We start from the raw sequence: 19935 nt of genomic DNA on the forward strand, positions 1-19935 counted from the left end.
TGTGGAGATATTTTTCTTTTCTTTCTTTCTTTTTAATGTTCCGTCTGGGCCCTACCCTCAGACATTCTGATTTCATAGATCAGGGGTGGGTCCTTGGCACCACTAGTTTTTAAAGCTGTCTAGCAGATTCTAGTGTGCAGCCATTGTTGAGAACCTGTAGCACTTACACCCTCTGGGTGCTTGTCAGAAATACAGACTCTCAAACTCTACCCCAGACCCACTGACTCAGAATCTCTATTTTAGTAAGATCCCCAGGTGATTTGTATGTACAGTAAAATTGGAGAAGCACTGTCTAGACTTGCTCAACATCTGGCAGTTGGGCTAGGGGTCTCCTAGGATTGTAGTTCTCAAAGTATGATTCCAGGACCTTTAGCATCATCTGGGTATTTGCAGATATGTGGGCCCTACCCTAGACTTTTGGAGTAGGACACTCTGCGGGGGTGGGGCCTAGAAATCTGTGTTTTAACAAGCCTTCCAGGTGATTTTCATGCTTGGGGGAGCTCTACTCTGTCACCTGGGGTCACTAAGAGTCCAAACGGACTTGATGACAGTGGGTTTGGTTTTTTTGCAGTAGGAAATTCTGATGATCAATTGGGGTTTGGAACCACCGGATTGAGGGAATTATTTCTACAATTTTTTTTTATTAAAATACATACTCCTGCAGTGAAGTGTCATTGATTTCTGCAACTTACTTTCATATGGTTTAGCAAGAGAAAAATGAAAATGTATGTGGAGAGCGAAAGCAAATGTGGCAGAATATCAACATTTGATGTACCTGGGTGAAGAGTATAGGGATATTCATTGTATTGTTCTTCTGACTTTTCTGTAGGTATAAAATAATTCAAAGTACAAAGTTGGGGGAAAAATATCCCTGAGGAGGATGATAATAAAGTCCATCAACTTTTAATTACTTGGTGTGAATTGGCATAGTTCTCGTAAGCAGGGACATACAGCAAGCTTTGATATAGGGTTGGGAAGAAAAGGTAAGACTGGAACTCAGGTTTGGTTTGCTGGAGGACAGCTCAAGTCCAGTAAGGTGCTGGGGAAGTGTGAGGGCACAAGCAAGAGAAGAATGCCGTAATAAGTAAGGATGGCATGGAAAGGAAGGTATAGCGTGGAGATCATTACAGATAAATTTTATCTAGTTTGTAGTTGGCCAGGCCTAAATTTGCTTCTACTTTTGTAGTAGTAGAAAGACCAAAACAAATGCTGTATTCATCACTGTGCACAAGGCAAGATGATGATGTGTATGTGTAATAAGTAATCAAACTCTTTTGAAACACTTTCAAGAATTAAAAGCTTCTTTTTAATGAGTCATTGTTATCATTGTGACCATCGTTGTAATCATCAGTGTTTTAAATTTTTTGCATAGGTATTTTCCATAGTGTTCTAGGGTAAAAACATCACAAAGCAAAAAGAAAGTTTTATTCAGCATATGTTCAAAGTGGCAAAAGTAGGAAATGGACAAGCATGTTGCCAGAGCCATGTCTGCCTGAGTCCAAGGAAATACTACAGAATAGAAAAGAGTGGGAAAAGGGACAAGCATGCTGTCAGAGTCATGTCTGCCTGAGTCCAAGGGATATTATTACAGAGTAAGCAGAAGTGGGAAAATGGACAAGTATGTTGCCACAGCCACATCTGCCCGAGCGCAAGGAATGTTGTAGAATCATCAATATATATTAACATTATAAATGGGCAAAACCATTGAAAGCTTCACATTTTCACAGATTGGCTAAAAACTGTTAAGTCACTGTGATTCTACATTTTGTATCGCCCTTCTTAACAATCATTGGTACAGGTTTCAGCCTAGAGGGTCTTCACTGGTCCAACAAATCTTGCTAATCACTAAATGCTAACAGAAGAAAATAAGAGTAGAAAGTAGATGGGTCTTTTGTGCTGTGTTTTATGATTTGATTTTGTGAAAGTTTCCCTAAAAGACCATTTCTAAAATTGTCCTAGCTGTTATCTTTATACCTCAGGACCCAGTTAATATGTCCTTGTGATTCCAGCTCCAGCTGGGGCACATTTTAGGACGGGGAATAATGGCTTCAATATTATCTCCTAAATCAATAGCAAATTTATATCTATAGCATCTTGACTTCAAGTTTGGGATTTTTTAATAATATCATTCATCTGTCCACTCAGAAAGATATCACACTCTTGGTTTTTAGTTAGCAACTTCAATTAATTAGATAATTAACAGGAATAGCAACCATCTAAATATACATGGTTTCTTACAGGTTATAAACCCCCTTTTATTTAATCATTTAACTAACATTTATTGAGCTGCCTGTGTACCAAGCACTGTGTCATATCATAGAGACACATCACTGAATAGAATAGACTTTTTAATACCTCCCCTCTTGGAGCTTATAGTCTAGGAATAGAGTAAGGGGGATACAGATAATACATGAGTAAATTATTAGTGTTTTAGAATGTATTATGAGCTATGGGGGGAAAGTTTGGAATTTCTGGGGGAGAAGAGGTTGTATAGCATTAAATAAATATTTACTTACCTCGTTTAATATTTACAACAACGCTGTCAGGTAGGTATTATTGTTATCACCCCCCTTTTATAAATAATACAACCAGCGTTTAAAAATAGGAAGTAATTAGTCCAAGGCACCTAACAACAACAGCAGCAATCAACAAGCAAGTGGTAAAACGGGAACTTGAGCTGAAATCTCCTTATCCTTTGCATATCCCCACAAGTGAAGCTTGATGCTCTTGTTCATGTTTAGCTTGCCTGGTTCATAATCCTGGGCACCCAGGAATGTGGCTATGACTGCATTCCACTTGCCCACTACAAGTTTAAAAATGCTGTCACTGACTCCTGTTGTTAGGAGTCATTTTCCCTTTCCATACACACCCACCTATCTTCACTATCATTTTCTTATTATTAGGTTTTGGGTGTGTGTTTGAGTGTTTGTGTACTTAACCTTGGCTCTAATTAGAATCAAGTGCTCTTTGGTTTTAGGTGTGAATATGCAGAAATATGTTAGATTTGTATAGCCCAGCTCTTTGAGTTTTGAGGCCAGTTTTTAATTAGACAAAATTGTAGACTTGCCGTGTTGGTGGCCTGAGAGTTAGGATTTACTCCAAAGCAATTTGAACTATTATTTAAATATTTCATGTATTTTTTATACTGAACCTTATTCCACAAAACATTTGCAATGATTAAAGGTTACATATGTCTGTTCCCCCCCCCCCCCCGACCCGTATCATTTCTTAAAAGTTTTGATACAGATTAGGTTTGGATAAATCCATTAGGTTGCTGGTTTGGTAGTAATAATTTATTCCTAGCTGATGATTAAAGCATCATATTTAAGAATTTCTTTGAACTGTACAAGAGTTATTTTTTCTTAATCTCAAAGCTATTTTTAGTAATACAAAAAAAACTGTATTAACATATTTCCATTAAAAAACAATGCAATATACAAAACTCTGAATGAAAAGGTATATGTCAAATTTCACCACTCTATCAATACCACCCAAAATGTTTTAGGCAGTGATTAAAACTAGCAATAGGTAGTAGTTTGCTACATAGTATTTTTGACTAAGTAGTTATTTTAAAAAATCTATTCTTTTACTGAGTTCCATTACATATTTAAGAATTTTTAAGAGTCATATTTAAGTCGTTGGTTTGCATTGGTTGGTTGACCTCTTGAAGTTGCTCTTCTGCCTTTAATTGAACTCGTGGTGGTTATTTTTAGATGATGTGTAAAAGAGCATCAAGAGACAGAGCCAAAATGGCCTTACTTGCTTTTATATAAATTGCCCTTATAACCCAGTAAAAAATCTAACTCTAAGAGCAGTTATTTATTTTGACAACAGAATTAATTGAGGTTAAAATGGTTGAAATTCCAGTTGTAGGGAACTATTCATTAGGACTGTCAAAAAAAAAAAAGCCTGTCTCATGATTAACCAGCAGAACGATGGACAGTAGACTGCATTTGGGGGAGATGCCGAATAAACTTTCTGCTTGTGACACAGTTCAGAAGTGACATGTTACGGTGGGGTCAGGATGTGCATTCATATCCAGCTGAGCTGTCAGCTGGCTCTGAGCCAGGCACGCAAAGCCTTGCCATGTGAAGTAGCATGTGGAGCATATGCCATTTGAAAAATAAAACCTTTTCCATGCATGATTTAATATATTTTTTAAAGGGCATATTTAGTTTTATTATACCAGAAACTTTAGTGTTGCTGTCTTTAATAGAAAAGCTTACATATGGATGGTACTAAATTTGAAATTTTTAATATAATTTATGGTTTGAAATGATTTGGCGTTTTATGCTTCAAAAATATTTTTTGTTTCAAAGAGTTTATTTTCATTGGACATTTCCTATTTCAAATGGATTGTAAGAGGATGTTAAGAAAAGAAAAAAGAGAAAAGCAAATCAAGAAATGTCTAATATAGGCAAAGGTTTTGTGAGAAAAAATAATAGAATTCTGTTTGAAGGAATTGATTTTTATAGAGTTAAGCAATGCCTGTATTATTTTCATGTATGTGAAATCATCCAAAGGTCTTAAAAGAGCATTAATTTTTCTATATTTACCATATTGAAGCAAGGAGACTTTACTAAAACGATGTTGTAAAAAGTCCTCTCAGATATTGTATTTTTAATATTTGTAAACAATCCCATTTGCACCAAAATCTATTGTATGAAAATTTCACCAACTGTTGTGTGATGGATTTAAAAACAGTTCGTTTTAGATCTTGGTGGTGGTTTGCCACCATGTGGCACAGGTATTTCTTTTTTGTCTTTGTGTTTCTTTTCCCTCTCTGGAATAAGCCCATAGCCTGAGTATTAGAGATTTCGTAAATTGTTACTGGGCACAGTTTATGTGCTCTGGGAGAATTTCTGACTTAACACATTTGTCGTTGCCTTTTTTGGTAAACTCTTCTTCAGATTTATTTGACAGGTTGTCTTTTCTCAAGCTTTATTAGTAAGTGGGAAAGTTAATAATACATAATAAGCTGTTGACAGTTTTCTTCATAAGTTTTAGACCAAGTAAAGTTGCTGGTTATCAGGTGCACATATCTTTTTTTTAATATTTTTTATTGTGCTTTAAGTGAAAGTTTGCAAATCAAGTCAGTCTCTCACACAAAAACCCATATATGCCTTGCTACACACTCCCAATTACTCTCCCCCTAATGAGACAGCAGCCTGCTCTCTCCCTCCACTCTCTCTTTTCGTGTCCTTTTCGCCAGCTTCTAACCCCCTCCACCCTCTCATCTCCCCTCCTGTCAGGAGATGCCTACATAGTCTCAAGTGTCCACCTGATCCAAGAAGCTCACTCCTCACCAGCATCCCTCTCCAACCCATTGTCCAGTCCAATCCATGTCTGAAGAGTTGGCTTTGGGAATGGTTCCTGTCCTGGGCCAACAGAAGGTCTGGGGGCCATGACCACCGGGGTCCTTCTAGTCTCAGTCAGACCATTAAGTCTGGTCTTTTTACAAAAATTTGGGGTCTGCATGCCACTGGTCTCCTGCTCCCTCAGGGGTTCTCTGTTGTGCTCCCTGTCAGGGCAGTCATCGGTTGTAGCCAGGCACCATCTAGTTCTTCTGGTCTCAGGATGATGTAGTTGCTGGTTCATGTGGCCCTTTCTGTGTCCTGGGCTCGTAATCGCCTTCCAGGTGCACATATCTTAAGCTGTTTACATTTATTGATGGTCAGTCTGTCCTCATCTCATTGTAAATTTTGTTAAACTATGCCTGTAAGAGATTCTAAGAGCAAGCTCAGTAACTTTTAGTTTCATGATTTCTCAGCTTCCAGATTTGCAGAGTGGACTTGAATAAAGTTCTTACATTTTTAATTGGGCCATTTTCTGACTCTTTAAGGCTGTTTTTGGAAGTGGTAGATATATTTTTATTTTCTTAGTCATATGATATATATAGAATACCCAGGTGAGGAAGATACTGATAATTAATTGACTAGGGTCTATTTAATCAACTCACTTTTATGCCTACATTGGTTATTTGGCTTGTCACTAAATGTTAATTTATTCTATTTGAATAGAAACATATCTTAGGAAGGGGAGGGAGGAGCATTTAGCTAATATTTTTAAATGCTCTTACTTGTAGAAGAATCCTTCTTGTTAATTAATGGTTTTTTTTTTCATGAAGGAGTGATCAGTGAGAACTCCGATCATGCATTTGTTCATAATTATAGTTAAGTCTGACATCTCAGAAGAACCAGCAAGGAAATCCTCTTTTTCACTCTTTTCTTCAAGTTTTATTTTAAAATTTTTTGATGTAGTAGGTTTTACCAGTTACCACTAATACATTAAAAATTATTTCATAAAAATGATGGACTTTGGTAAATTTATGTATATTATAAAACAGGGCTAACATGATAGTTTAATGGGAGATAAGTTTTTATTTGGTCTGGTATTTAGCTTTTGGGATATTTTAATAGGAGGAGAGTTTTTTTTTTTAGTGCTTTAAGCGAAAGTTTACAGTTCGTTTCTCATACAAAAATTTTTATACACATTGTTATGATGTGACCGTAGTTGCTCTCCCTATTATGTGACAGCACACTCTTCCTTTCCACCCCGGATTTCCCGTGTCCATTCAACCAGCTCCTGTCCCTTTTTGCCTTCTTATCTCACCTCCAGACAGGAGCTGCCCATTTAGCCTCATGTATCTACTTGAGCTAAGAAGCACTCTCTTCATGAGTATCATTTTATGTCTTCTAGTCCAGTCTAATCTTTGTCTGAAGATTTGGCTTCGGAAATAGTATCAGTTCTGGGCTAACAGAGAGTCCGGGGGCCATGTTTTCTGGGGTCCGTCCAGTCTCAGTCAGACCATTAAGTCTGGTCTTTTTACTAGAATTTGAGTTCTGCACCCTCCTTTTCTCCTGCTCCATCAGGGACTCTCTGTTGTATTCCTTGTCAGGGTGGTCATTGGTGGTAACTGGGCACCATCTAATTCTTCTGGTCTCAGGCTGATGGAGTCTCTGGTTTATGTGGCCCTTTTGGTCTCTTGGGCTAATATTTTCCTTATGCCTTGGGTGTTCTTCATTCTCCTTTGCTCCAGGTAGGTTGTGACAGATCGATGCATCTTAAATGGCCACTTACTAGCTTTTAAGACCCCTGACGCTGCTCACCAAATTGGGATGCAGAACATTTTCTTAATAAACTTTGTTATGCCAGTTGAATAGGAGAGTAATTTGTGGTTAAGAGCTTGGCTGCTAACCAAAAGGTTGGTAGTTTGAATCCACCAGCTGTTCCTTGGAAACCCTATGGGGCTGTTCTACTCTGTCCTGTAGGGTTGCCATGAGTTGGAATTGACTTGATGGTAATGGATTTGGGTTTTTTTTTTTTTTTTTAACTATCTAAATAAGTTGGTATTTCACATATGTGAAATATACCATGATTTATGACAGCAGTCCTGACAAGACGATTTTAATTGTTTTCTAACTGATTCCATTTCTTCTTCTTTTTTCTCTAATCTGTCCCACATACCAGTGCTGAATTAATTTTCCTTTAAAACCATTTTGCAGGTGTATGTGTGTATAACTTTCTCACATGAAAACTCTTGTCATTGCCTGCAAAGTATACTTCAAATTCCTTGACCTGCCCTTCAGAGCCTTACTGTATGAGAAGGCATGGATGTTACAGTTAGAGAGATCTGGATCGTAATCCCAGCACCGCCACTTAGTTCATATGTAATTAATTCATTTCCTTGTTCAGCAAATATTTATTGAAGGCCTTCATTTGCCAGGCATTATTCTAGGTATTGGGGATACAGTGGTTAACAAGACAAACAAGGTCCCAAGCTCATATTCTAGTAGTGTAGCAAATACTTGATCCCCCTCCCCTTTCCATGGGCACAACCAAGGATCCAGCAATTGCCTCTTATGCTAGTTTTGTCTCATCAAGTTTACTGCAGGCTTCTTGAAAGCAGAAACTATGTATTAGATCTCTGTGTCTCCAGTTCTGTGGTTTCACATATAAAGGGTTTTTGGTAAAATTTGACAATAAGAAATAATAATTTCTTAAATTATTACTGATATTTAAAAAAAATTACTTTTTTTGGTGAAAATATAAATTTATTTCTGGTATTTTAATTAAGACTGTCAGATAACACTGGAAAATATTTCACAGAAAGTAAAAAGATGTAATGGGATCTGATTTGATATTTGTTTTTGACCAACTATTTGGTTTCTACTAGAAGTTGTTAATTTGTTTTTTTCCAGGCCTTATTGAATTTGAAGAATGTGACCCTGCTAGTGCAGTTGAAGGTAAGTTGACTAGTTATAATGTGTTGGTGCACATGGCAACTGGCTAATATCATCTGTTAGTTGAACAAATAAAGAGGGGGTGCTATTTAATTCATTGGTGTCAGTCTGTGGGGTGATGTAAAAATCTGAATGTAATTTTAAGGCCTAATATTTGCTTAATAAATACATGATAGGTTTGCCCAGAGGAATATTAGTATATTAGAATATATATTTTAAAAAACTAAATATAATACGTATTTGTTTTCAAATACACATTGAAATTGCTTTCCCCATTGTCATCCATCTTTCAGCCTTCTAATATCGTACATATGAAACTCGTCACTACACATTAATGTATACTGTTTATTCTACAATGAGTAATGTTTTAGTAATTAATGAGGTTATGTATTAATGATGGTATTACCAGAGTTTAAAATGGGTGATGATTTGATTTGGAGGAAGGGTCCACAGCCAGCCTGACTTCTGTTTAAATAGGTAGTTTTTTATAATATGAAACCCAAGAGATACCTGCTATTTTTGTTCATGTTTTATATATCTCACTTTGTGAGCTAGTATAAGTAATTTGGAAGCAATCTCCTATTATTATTATTTTTTTTTCTAAGCCACATGTAAAAGTTTTGAGAAATCATTTGCTATAGTGTGTAGGTTGATTATTGAAACGTTCAGGAGCCCTGGGGTCTAGGTTTCTTGCAGTCACTAGCTATTTGAGAGCAGTAGTTTTTTAAAGTTTCTGCACTTGATATTTCTTTGTTGTAAGATGAGCATAATAAATAATACCTACTCTGAGAATAAAAATATATTCTATTTTTAAAAATATCATAACATGCTGTGTACAATCATATGGCTCAGGAAGGCAGCTTTGCGTGCTAGCAAGTACATTATTATAAAACCTCGAAAAAAAAACAAAAACCCAAACCCGTTGTAATCAAGTTAATTCTGACTCAGAGCGACCGTAAGGACAAAGTAGAACTGCCTCATAGGGTTTTCAAGGAGCGCCTGGTGGGTTCGAACTGCCAACCTTTTGGTAAGCAGCCGTAGCTCTTAACAACTATGCCACCAGGGACACCTGAATTCTTATCTTAGTTGTGTTATTTACTAGTTGTATTGCTGTTGTTGTTACCTGCCTCGAGTTGGCCCCTCACTCATGGCAAAGCCATGCACAATGGGACGAAATGCTGACTGGTCCTGTGCCATCCCCACTGTCACTTGTGGATTGGACCGTTGTGATCCATAGTGTTTTCATTAGCTGATTTTTGGAGGTACCGTGTTTTAGCCAAATAATGTGAGCCTTCTATTTTTTTTTTTTGCCAACTGTTCTCTCCCCCACGAGGTATTTTGGTAAGCACACTATGCTAATTTTTTTTTTTTCACAGCAACATGTAAAAAAAAAAATTGGCATAGTGGCACTTATGAAAATACCCTGAGGAGGGGAGAGAGCGGTTGGCAAACATACATAGAAAGCACAAGTTATTTGTGTAAAATGTGGTGGACCACCAGGCTTTTCTTCCTAATCCATTTTAGTCTGGAAGTGCTGCTGAAACCTGCTCAGCATCAAAGCAACATGCAAGCCTTCACTGACAGACAGGTTGTGGCTGTGCATGAGGTGCGTTGGCTAGTGAGTAACAGAAGAAAAAAAATCCTTGCGTTTCCTCACCTGTACAATGAGGGGGTCAGCCTAGGTGTGACCTAAGATCTCTTACTGATCTGCTTAAAATAATAAGCAGCTAAGTTTAAAGTGCTGACTTCCATCAACAATAACATGACTGAACTTTACAAAGTCATGCAATAAGAGCATGAAGAACTGCCATATTAGGAAAAACAGATGATTTTTACTCCCAGCTGCGGTGACCCATTTACAACATCGTTTACATTATACATTATAGATAACACATAGACACAAGACTGCCGTGTTACGTACTAACTAGATCTGGCTGGTCATCTTTTTATTGGAAACAACACACCTATGTACTGTGACCTAGTAGACAGGGAACATGATTTGACCTGCGTTTGTAACAATCTGATACAATGAAGGAAACCCTGGTGGCATAGTGGTTAAGTGCTATGGCTGCTAACCAAAGGGTCAGCAGTTCGAACCCGCCAGGCGCTCCTTGGAAACTCTGTGGGGCAGTTCTACTCTGTCCTATAGGGTAATATAATGAATAACATGCTTTCTTTGAAGATTTAAGATATCTGCATATGCGTATTTTGCCTGAGGTGACTTAGGGAAGATTTAGGAGAAGGACAGAGAATTTCAGTGATCAAGTGAATGTTCTCTTAACTTTTGATGAGTAATAGATTATATTAGACTCAAAAGTCTAAACAGACTATGACTGTAGTTTAAATATTGTAGTTTTAGTAGTTGATACTTTTGTTTCCTTTCATCCAAGTTTAGCTTCGATGGTTATGAGCAAATTACCTGTCAAAATACAAGATACAGTCAATAAGTTTGATACAGTCATCAGGAACCATTGATGGTTTTATAACAATATGTACTTTTTTAAAGGTATAAAACCAAGGAAAAGAAAGACTTTTGCTTTGCCAGGAATAATTAAAAAGGAAAAAGATGCAGAATCTGTGTAAGTATATTAAATACTATCAAAATCATTTTGATTGTTATAAATCATTAAAAATAAGATAATTGTTTTGAATTTGGGAAGCAAAAATTCTTTCAGAAATAACTCAAAGTTCATATATCTAAGATGTGAAGAAATGTAAACCTTCCTAAATAAAAACATTTGTCAGTTTCTCTGCTTTTATTCAAAATATTATCTTATTTTAAAAGTTAAAACATAATAGGTGAAAGCTTTAGTATCTTGAAATAGAAAATTTTTTAGATACCCTTTTTTAAATAAAATGATAAATGCATATTTAAAAAAGGTAAAGAAAAGTACAGAAAAAATAAAAAATTTTCAGATCTTAATGCCTAAGAAAAAACCAGTGGTCAACAATTTGGTGAAAATTCTTCTAAACAACTCTAAGCATATGGACACACAGTGATGTATGTATACATAAATGAAAATGTGGGAGAAAAAAAGCCCTAACATGTTTTGCTTTTTTTAGTGGGTCATTTTTAGGTAGAATATTTGATCTGTTTGTAAATCAGATTTACCTTTTTAAAAAATAAGAAATTAGGGTACAAAGAATATATAACTAAAAAAAAAAACTAGCACGTAAGAAATTGAACTAGTGTTAGCTAAGCAAAGTTTTCAATGTTGGCTATATATTAAGACTAAAATAAAGTAAAATTAAAATAAATATGTCTATGCCCAGGCCCCACTTCAGAACAGTTAAATCAGATTCCCTGTAAGGCCCCAGCATAGTTTTGTTTTTTTTAAGTAGCCCATGTGATTCCTGATACGCACCCAGGGTTGAGAATCATTGAACTATGGTTAATCAGAGACAAACTAGAATCAAAGGAATCTTTCTTTCCATAATTACTTAACCCATTTAGACTGAAGAGACACTAATAAAAACTTCTGAGTGATTTGTTGACTCAGTAAAATTGGGTAGAAATTGATTTTAAATCCCCACTTCTCTAGCATAATTAGCGGAACTGTCATGAGATTTAATATTTTAACGGGCCTTCATATTTCCAACTTGAGAAAACAGTTTTTGCTTTGGGTATTCTTGCTTCTTGTTTCAGAGTTGGCTCTGACTAATGGTGACCCCATGTACAATATTATGAAACATTTCCCGATTCTGCAGTATCTTCACATCAGTGGTATGCTCCAGTCCATGGTTGTGACCACTGTGTATTACTTTGAGCACCTTCCAACCTAGGGGGCTCATCTTCCAGCAGTAAATTAGACAGTATTCTGTTGTGATCCATAGGGTTTTCATTGACTAATTTTCAGAAGTAGATTTCCAGGCATTTCTTCCTAGCATGTCTTAGTCTGAAAGATCTGCTGAAAGCTGTCTACTATGGGTGATCCTGCTGGTATTTGAAATACTGGTGGCATAGCTTCCAGTATCATAGCAACACAGTAAGACAAACTGTAAGATGAAAGTGACAGATGAATTGGGTCTCACCTCTTACCTAGTTATATTTCTATCATTTGACTTTCCCCAGAGTCTAAATGTATGTGTGTTCCTCCTCCAAGGTGGTATTTGGTTAACAAATTAAGACCAAAATGATTTATATCTGTAGATAACATCTCTTCTGCAAAAGTTTTTCTTGAACTTTTAAAAAGGAAGCACTTTTCTGTGGGGATGGAACCTGATCTCGTGCTCTCTTTTTTTTTTTAACAGTATATTTTACTTGACCCAATATATACAAAATATTATAGGCTTGTGATCTGTGCGATCTACTTCTGGAAATCAGTTTAAAAAACCCTATTGTTCACAACAGTTCGATCCCATTGTGCATAGGGTCGCCATGAGTTGGGGGCCAAGTAGGGGGCCAACTCAAGGGCAGCTCACAACAGTGACAATTATCATTTCAATGCGCAGTCAGCATGTGCCAGCTATGCTGGACGCTGACCACCTGGTCAGGCTTAGGAAAGGTGGGAAGGTAGGCCAAGAGGGCTGCTTTCTTTTTGTTACTTAAAAAAATTTATCGTGGAAAAATATATATAACATATAATTTGCCATTTTGACCATTTTAAGTGCACAATTCAGTGGCATTAATTACGTTCCCCAAATTTTGCTACCATTGTCACTGTCTATTCCCAAAATTTTATCATCACCCCAAACAAACTCTGTACCCATTAAACAATAATTGCTCTTTCCCTCTCCCTCCAGCCCCTGGTAACCTCTGATCGACTTTGTCTTAATGCATTTGCCTATTCTAGATATTTCATATAAGTGAGATTATAAAATATTTGTCCTTTTATGTGTGGTTTATTTCATTCTGCATAATGTTTTCAAGGCTCATCCATGTTGCAGCATGTATCAGAACTTTATTCCTTTTTATGGCTGACTAGTGTCCCATTGTATGTATATACCACATTTTGTTTATCCATTCATCAGTTAATGGACGCTTGGGTTGTTTACACCTTCTCGCTATTGTAAATAATGCTGCTATGAATATGAACATTGGTGTGCAAGTATCTGAGTTCATATTCTCAGTTCTTTTGGGTATATGACTAGAAGTGGAATTGCTGGGTCGTATGGTAGTTCTGTGTCATGTGTTAATTCTGTATTTAACTTTTTTGAAGAACCACCAAACTGTTTCCTGCAGCAGCCACACCATTTTACAATCCCGCCAACAATGGATGAGGGTTCCAATTTCTTCACATCCTCACCAACACTTGAAGTTTTCTGTTTTTTTGTTACTAGCCTCCAAGTAGGAGTGAGGTGTTATCTCGTCATTTTGATGTGCATTTCCCTAATGACTTCAGCATCTTTTCATGTGCTATTGGTCATTTGTGTATCGCCTTTCCTCCACTGTCTTACTCTGGTGGCTTTCATATTGCTGTGATGCTGGAAACTATGCCACTGGTACTTGAAATATCAGCTGGGTCAGTCATAGTCCTAATCTTTTTTATAACATTGGCGATACATATTGAAGTCTAAACAATTGATTTGTGAGTTAAGTTTTTTAGTTTTAGTTAATATCCTAGTGACTACTTAAAGAGTGACAGCCTTAAATTAAAACATTTTTATAATGTATGGCCTACAAACAGTTCATTCAGGGACCTTATCTTTATTACGTGCATTTAAACCAGTTTTTAATGATCAGTAATTGCCCAATATGATCATTAAGCCACGTGGATATTAGACTATTTTTAGCAATGAGAAAACTAGGGCAGAAGCAGTGCTTAAACCAGTGGACCATCATCGCCTTCTTTCAGTACTTCTTGGCAGAAAAATGTTAGAATTTAGCTCTGCTTGAAATGCCAGAGGCTCTTGGGATGCCTCTTCTCTGACAGCCAGGAGGCTTTTGCCAGAGTTGTAGAGGAGGGGTCCTGCTCAGAGCTACTCTTGCTGGGGCTTCACCTGCAGGTCTCTTATAGCTCTCTGAGAAGGCAGACAAAGGAGTGCTTTACCACAAAGACTGGAGAGTTCTGGCTTACAGCTAGAAAATAAGCTGTTTGGAACTTTAACATTTAATTTTATAGTTAAACTGTATCTTTAAAAACAACAAGAAAATAGAAATGTTCTAATATTTTAATTGATTTGATTCTATAGAGGATTTGAATTTATTATCATACTGCCTTTTATGGAACATTTCCTCAGAGTATGCATATGCTTTCGATACAGTATTTTTCATTTACCAACAATAAGGAAGCTATATTTCAAAATTTGTGATTTTAAGTGGGTATCACGACACATGGGGTTTGCACATTTACCCTATCTGTTTGGTGGTGCTTCAGTTTGTGTTGAGAGCAGTGTAGTCATCTCCTTCCTCTTTAATTTTTTCAGGGTTTTAGATCTTACCTTCCTTTAGCAAGGCAATTGGTAGATTTTTTCTGGCCTGTGCTTAGTCTCTGGGTAGGTAGAGATATTACCTGTTTAGAATCCTCTGTATACTGATTTAAGGTTTTGTTTTTTTTTTTTTAGTGGCACAATGGTTAAGTGCTCGGATACTAACGAAAAGGTTGGCAGTTCAAACCCACCAGCCAGTCTGCTGCAGAAAGATTACAGTCTAGGGAAACCCTGTGGGGCAATTCTACTCTGTCATATGGGGTTGCTGTGAGTCAGATCGACTCAGTGGCACATAACAACAATGTATACTAATTTAGTGCTTTTCGTTGTTCATTTAGCTCTTAAGGTACTGACTGCCTACATGTTTTCAGTCCATTGTTAAAGTGGCAGATTCTGATACATACATTAATTATATCAAGCCAAGAATATGTAACTGATCCAAATGTCTTTTAAATCTGCACTCTCAGTTTTGCTTGCAAATTTGTTTTGGAGTATATACATAGAAATTCTTCTAACCTTATTCCTCATATCCCCAATATTCTTTATTTTACATATATATGTCTTTTTGGTTAATTGAAGTTGGTCATCTTTATGTTTTAGTTTTCCATTTAAAATAATTTTCGCTACTGGGGTTTTTTTCAATATTTAGTTTCAGTTAAATGATAAATACCAGTTCTCAATACATACTACATTAGACTAGAAAGTTATTCCAACTTGAAGTTTAATTAACTACTCTTTTAATATTTTTGGAGAAGATTGGTTTTAACTTGTATATATGTTAGGTTATAGGAAGTTCTTTAAACAACACTGAATTAAAAAAAAAAATTAGAAGTGTTATTTACCAATAAATAAATGTATCCACTTATGTTACATCTGAGACTTCCTGACACTAAATATAAAAAAAACCAAACCCGTTGCTGTTGAGTCAATTCTGACTCAAAGCGACCCTACAGGACAGAGTAGAACTGCCCGTTAGAGTTTCCAAGGAGTGCCTGTTGGGTTTGAACTGCTGGCCTTTTGGTTAGCAGCTGTAGCACTTAACCAGTACACCACCAGGGTTTCTGATACTTAATATAGACTTTTTGAAAGCCAAGTTTTTTTTTTTCCTTTGAGGGAATTAAAAAAAAATTTTTTTTTTTTTTTTACTTTCTGTACTTTAAGAATTAAAAACCAACAGAAACTCTGGACTGAAAACTTTCTTGATATAAAGCTTAAATATATTCATGGAAAAGAAGCACACCAACTCCTCACTTATCCACAATCTTGCATCTAATGTTTCACATTTACGACAATAGTAAAAAAATCTACTGTGCAACTATTTTGCGCATTAATGAGGTGGTGGGCATGGTGGCAGCAGCTGCAGAGCATCCCCTCCCCTGAGGAGGGTCTTCTCATGCTGTTCAAGCCCCCTCCACTCCCTCCTGCCGGTGAGGGCACCAGTCTAGCTGCCATGTGGGGCCAGCCTCCTCCGTGGCTGTGGGGTAGGAAAGGAGAAAAGAAAGAGGCATTGGAGAGGGTGTTTAGAAGAAATGTGTGTGAGCTTAATAATATTCCAAAGTGAGCTGAACCGCCTCTGCCTTGGTGGGGTCGAATGCACAGCCAGGTTCCCAGTGTGCTGACAGGAAGCCCTGAGCCCCGGTGACTTGCCAGGCCTGGAGTGCAGAGCAGGTGGCAGGATCCTGAACGGAAGGCTTGCAGGGGTGGGAGTGTAGACCTAGAGGTGGCTCCCCGAGGGAGGCTCTGACCTAGCACAGGAGGAAAGTGAAATGGTTAAGCCACGGGCCCTCCAGTCATACAGCCCGGCTTTATCCAGCTTTGTCTCTTCCACGTCTCCTTCTCTGCAGAAGAGTAGACCATAACTTGACTTGCCACAGTGATGAGCACATCATTAAACCTTAGCTATTATTATTTCTCTGATCATATTTTCTAAATAAAAAAAATCAGGTAAATGGGTGGTCTGAAAATAGAAAAAAATCCTCCATTTTCATATAACAGTGATTTTCATATAATGACTTGGCCTTTAGAACCTAACCATGTTGATAAGTGAGGAGTGGTTGTACTTTTGAAAGTAGTTTTGAAATATTTGTAAGCTATTTATGTTTTATTTTGTCATGAATTATGGGTATAGGAAACCTTTTAAGAATTTTAAAATAACTTGGTGAATTTTTATCTTCATGTTTTGGTTTCTCTAGGTATTTTTGTACAGTTTAATAAGAAAGCTATATTTAAATATGAAGCTAAGCACTTTGAATATAATTAGTCTACTGTTCTAATAGTTGAATATCTCTAATATTTTGTTTGTCTTAATAGGGAATGCCCTGATGCAGATTCACTTGTAAGTAGATCTAACCATAACCCTGTTATTGTAAATTTACTATTAAGATTATTTTACAGATGCATTTTTGGCTTTCGTTGGCCAGATGCTTTCCTATTGCACAGAAGGTTTTTCTAACTACCTTTCAAAAGCAGACATTTTACTTTGAAAATTGGAGTGGTACTGTATTATATATTGCTTTTTCTTGGGAAACATGCCACATATTACATCTGCATGCTACATTCTAAAATGTGATATTTTTACCAATTTAGTCATAGATGTGTTAAAATACTATAGCTCTTCATGTATTTGAGTTTTGTTAAGAGATTGGCATTTTAGAAACAACAATAGCAACAACCAGGATCAGTACTTTTCTGTGCTTTTGTTTTATTTAAAAATTCAAGGTTTATTTATATCTCTTATTAAACCTGTTTTCTTATGTATAACACAAGAAGACATCAAATGGAACTCCCTCTAGTTTTATTGGGAGAGTAAACTTACTAAATGTAAGTAATGCATAGTGGACATATCTTGCAAACTTCATTAGACACTGGTCATATTGGTAAGTATGGGAAGCTCAAACTATCTTTCTCCTTTGCTTATTGTTCTTGCTTTCATAAGCATTGTTTTTTTTGGCCCAAAAACATTTTGATCTTTTTCAGCATAATAGTGTATGAAAATAAAGAACTAAAGATATTTTGTGAAATGTTGTGTTTTATGTTACTTACTTAAAATAAAACTAATTTTTTTTATATTTCAGCTTTAAAATAAGAAAGCTATAACTTGTTTTATATTTGTGAATATAACACTTGTGAATAAACTTGTAGTGAAAATAAATAGATGTCTAATAAGCTCTAGCATAAAAATTATCAGAGTGAGTTATAATATTTACCTTACCACTTGCCTGTTTTGATACCCTTGGTTTACTAATTAATGCAAAAGTCAGAAGACATGTTTGATATTTGATTTTTATTCTTACCATGTGTTTTATTTCTGAATTAATTATTTATAGCCGTTTGATGATTGCAGCATTGAATAAAATTCTATAGTACTTTGTTTGATTTTGTATATACTCCCTTTAAATAAAACATTTTAAATTGTCTCATTAGCTCATTGAGACTCTTCTATAATGATCAATATTATCTAATTTTGTATTGTAATCAGTATGGATCTGGAATTAGGAAAGGTCTTTTAAAGTGAACACAGAAATCTAATATTGTGTAGGAAATGATAGATGAATTGGACTGTGTAACAATAAAAAACATATAATTAAAAAAACAAAAACAAACCACCCTAAAAGAATTTGAATCACCAGAGACCAACTGGTGGAGCATATTTGTAGTGCACATTACAAGGGGCTAATTGCTTCCATTTATTAAAGTTTTATACAGATAGGTACAAAAGGTAAGGAATCACCTGATAAGAAAAGGGCATAGGATAAAAACAGGCAGTTTTCATAAAAAGAAATAAAAGTCATAAACATGATAAACATGCTCAAAATAGTCTTATTCTGATACCAACCAGAATGAAATTACTGTTTAACCTATCATATGGGCAAAAATTTTTAAGTTTGATATATTCATATTGTTGGTAGAAATATAAATTAGTACAATCTGTTCTGTGCATAGTTTGGTAGTATCTCCCCTGATAAGACATGCACGTTCTCTTTGACTGAGCAGTTTTGCTCCTCAGAATTTAATGTTATGCCTATATTTACAAAACTCTTTAAAGATTTTACACATACACACACACCCGCCTAATATCTAGATGTATAATATCTCTATATGTGTTCTCTTCGTCTCTCTCTGCACATGTATCCAACAATGTTGAAATAAACATCTCTCTCCTGGGGAAGATATGTTTATTTCAACGTTGCTTATATTGACAAAATACTGAAAACAACAAAGCATCCATCAAAATAGGGACTGGTTAAATAAATTATTAAACTTTCACTTGATGGGGAATGTTGTTCTTGTTAGGTGCCGTCCAGTCAGTTCCAATTCATAGCGACCCTGTGTGCAACAGAACAAAAGACTGCCTGGTCCTGTGCCATCCTCACAGTCATTGCTGTGTTTGAGCTCATTACTGCAGTCATTGTGTCAGTCCACTGGGGTATAGTCAGATGTTATAAAGAATTAAGTTAATACATGTCTGCTGATATGGAAGTGCTTACAAAATAAAAGTAAGTGCTTCAAGACCCAGACACTGCTCACCATACTGGGAGGTAGAATATGAACTTTGAAGGACTATATTATGCCGATTGACTGGACTGTCACGTGAGACCACGGCCCTAAGCCCCCAAACCAAGAGAACCAATCCCATGAGGTGATTGGTTATGTCTAATATCGGCATCTGTAGCCCCCCCTTTTCTGTTGTTATTGTTGCAAGACTACACACAGCATAGCATTTGGCCGTTGATCACTTTTCCCTGTGTACAGCTTATTGACATCAGTTATATTAGTCATGTTGTGCAAACTTCACCCATATTCCATGCCACACTTTCCATTTCTATAAACAAAAAATGGCTACCACCTGGGGAGTATTTCTCCCTTCTCCTCACCCCTGGTACCAGTAATAAACACTAGTTTCTGTGTATTTACCTATACACGTCATTTCATAAAAATGAGAATGTACAATATTTGTTTTTTCATGATTGACTTATTTTGCTCAACATAATGTCCTCCAGGTTCATCCATAATGTACGATGTTTCAGGAGCTCATATTTCTTTATTGCTGAGTAGTATTCCATTGTATGTACCACATTTTACTTGTCCATTTATCGGTTGATGGGCAGTTGGGTTGTTTTTATCTTTCTACTGTTGTAAATAGTGCTGCAACATAGATGTGCATATATCGGTTCATGTCACTTCGGTTAGATTCCTAGGGTGTATACCTAGGAGTGAAATTGTTGGGTCATATAGACTACATCTGTAGAAAGAGATGATAGAAAAGCTCAATATCATCTGTCAGAACAAGGCCAGGGGTGGACTGCAGAACAGACCATCAGCT

At 36.3% G+C, this 19935-nt stretch overlaps 1 protein-coding gene across 1 annotated transcript in view; it reads left to right on the forward strand.

The window, feature by feature from the left end:
• Nucleotides 1-19935, forward strand: part of FCHO2 (FCH and mu domain containing endocytic adaptor 2) — a 148351-nt gene that overhangs the window by 76811 nt on the left and 51605 nt on the right. Inside the window, exons 9-11 of the mRNA XM_049865445.1 lie at nucleotides 8202-8246; nucleotides 10750-10822; nucleotides 16923-16947. Of these exons, the coding sequence (XP_049721402.1) occupies nucleotides 8202-8246; nucleotides 10750-10822; nucleotides 16923-16947 (143 nt within the window). The remainder of the gene's footprint in view (nucleotides 1-8201; nucleotides 8247-10749; nucleotides 10823-16922; nucleotides 16948-19935) is intronic.

The sequence above is a fragment of the Elephas maximus genome, chromosome 2 (genome assembly GCF_024166365.1).
Source record: "Elephas maximus indicus isolate mEleMax1 chromosome 2, mEleMax1 primary haplotype, whole genome shotgun sequence".
Taxonomy (NCBI): Eukaryota; Metazoa; Chordata; class Mammalia; order Proboscidea; family Elephantidae; genus Elephas; species Elephas maximus.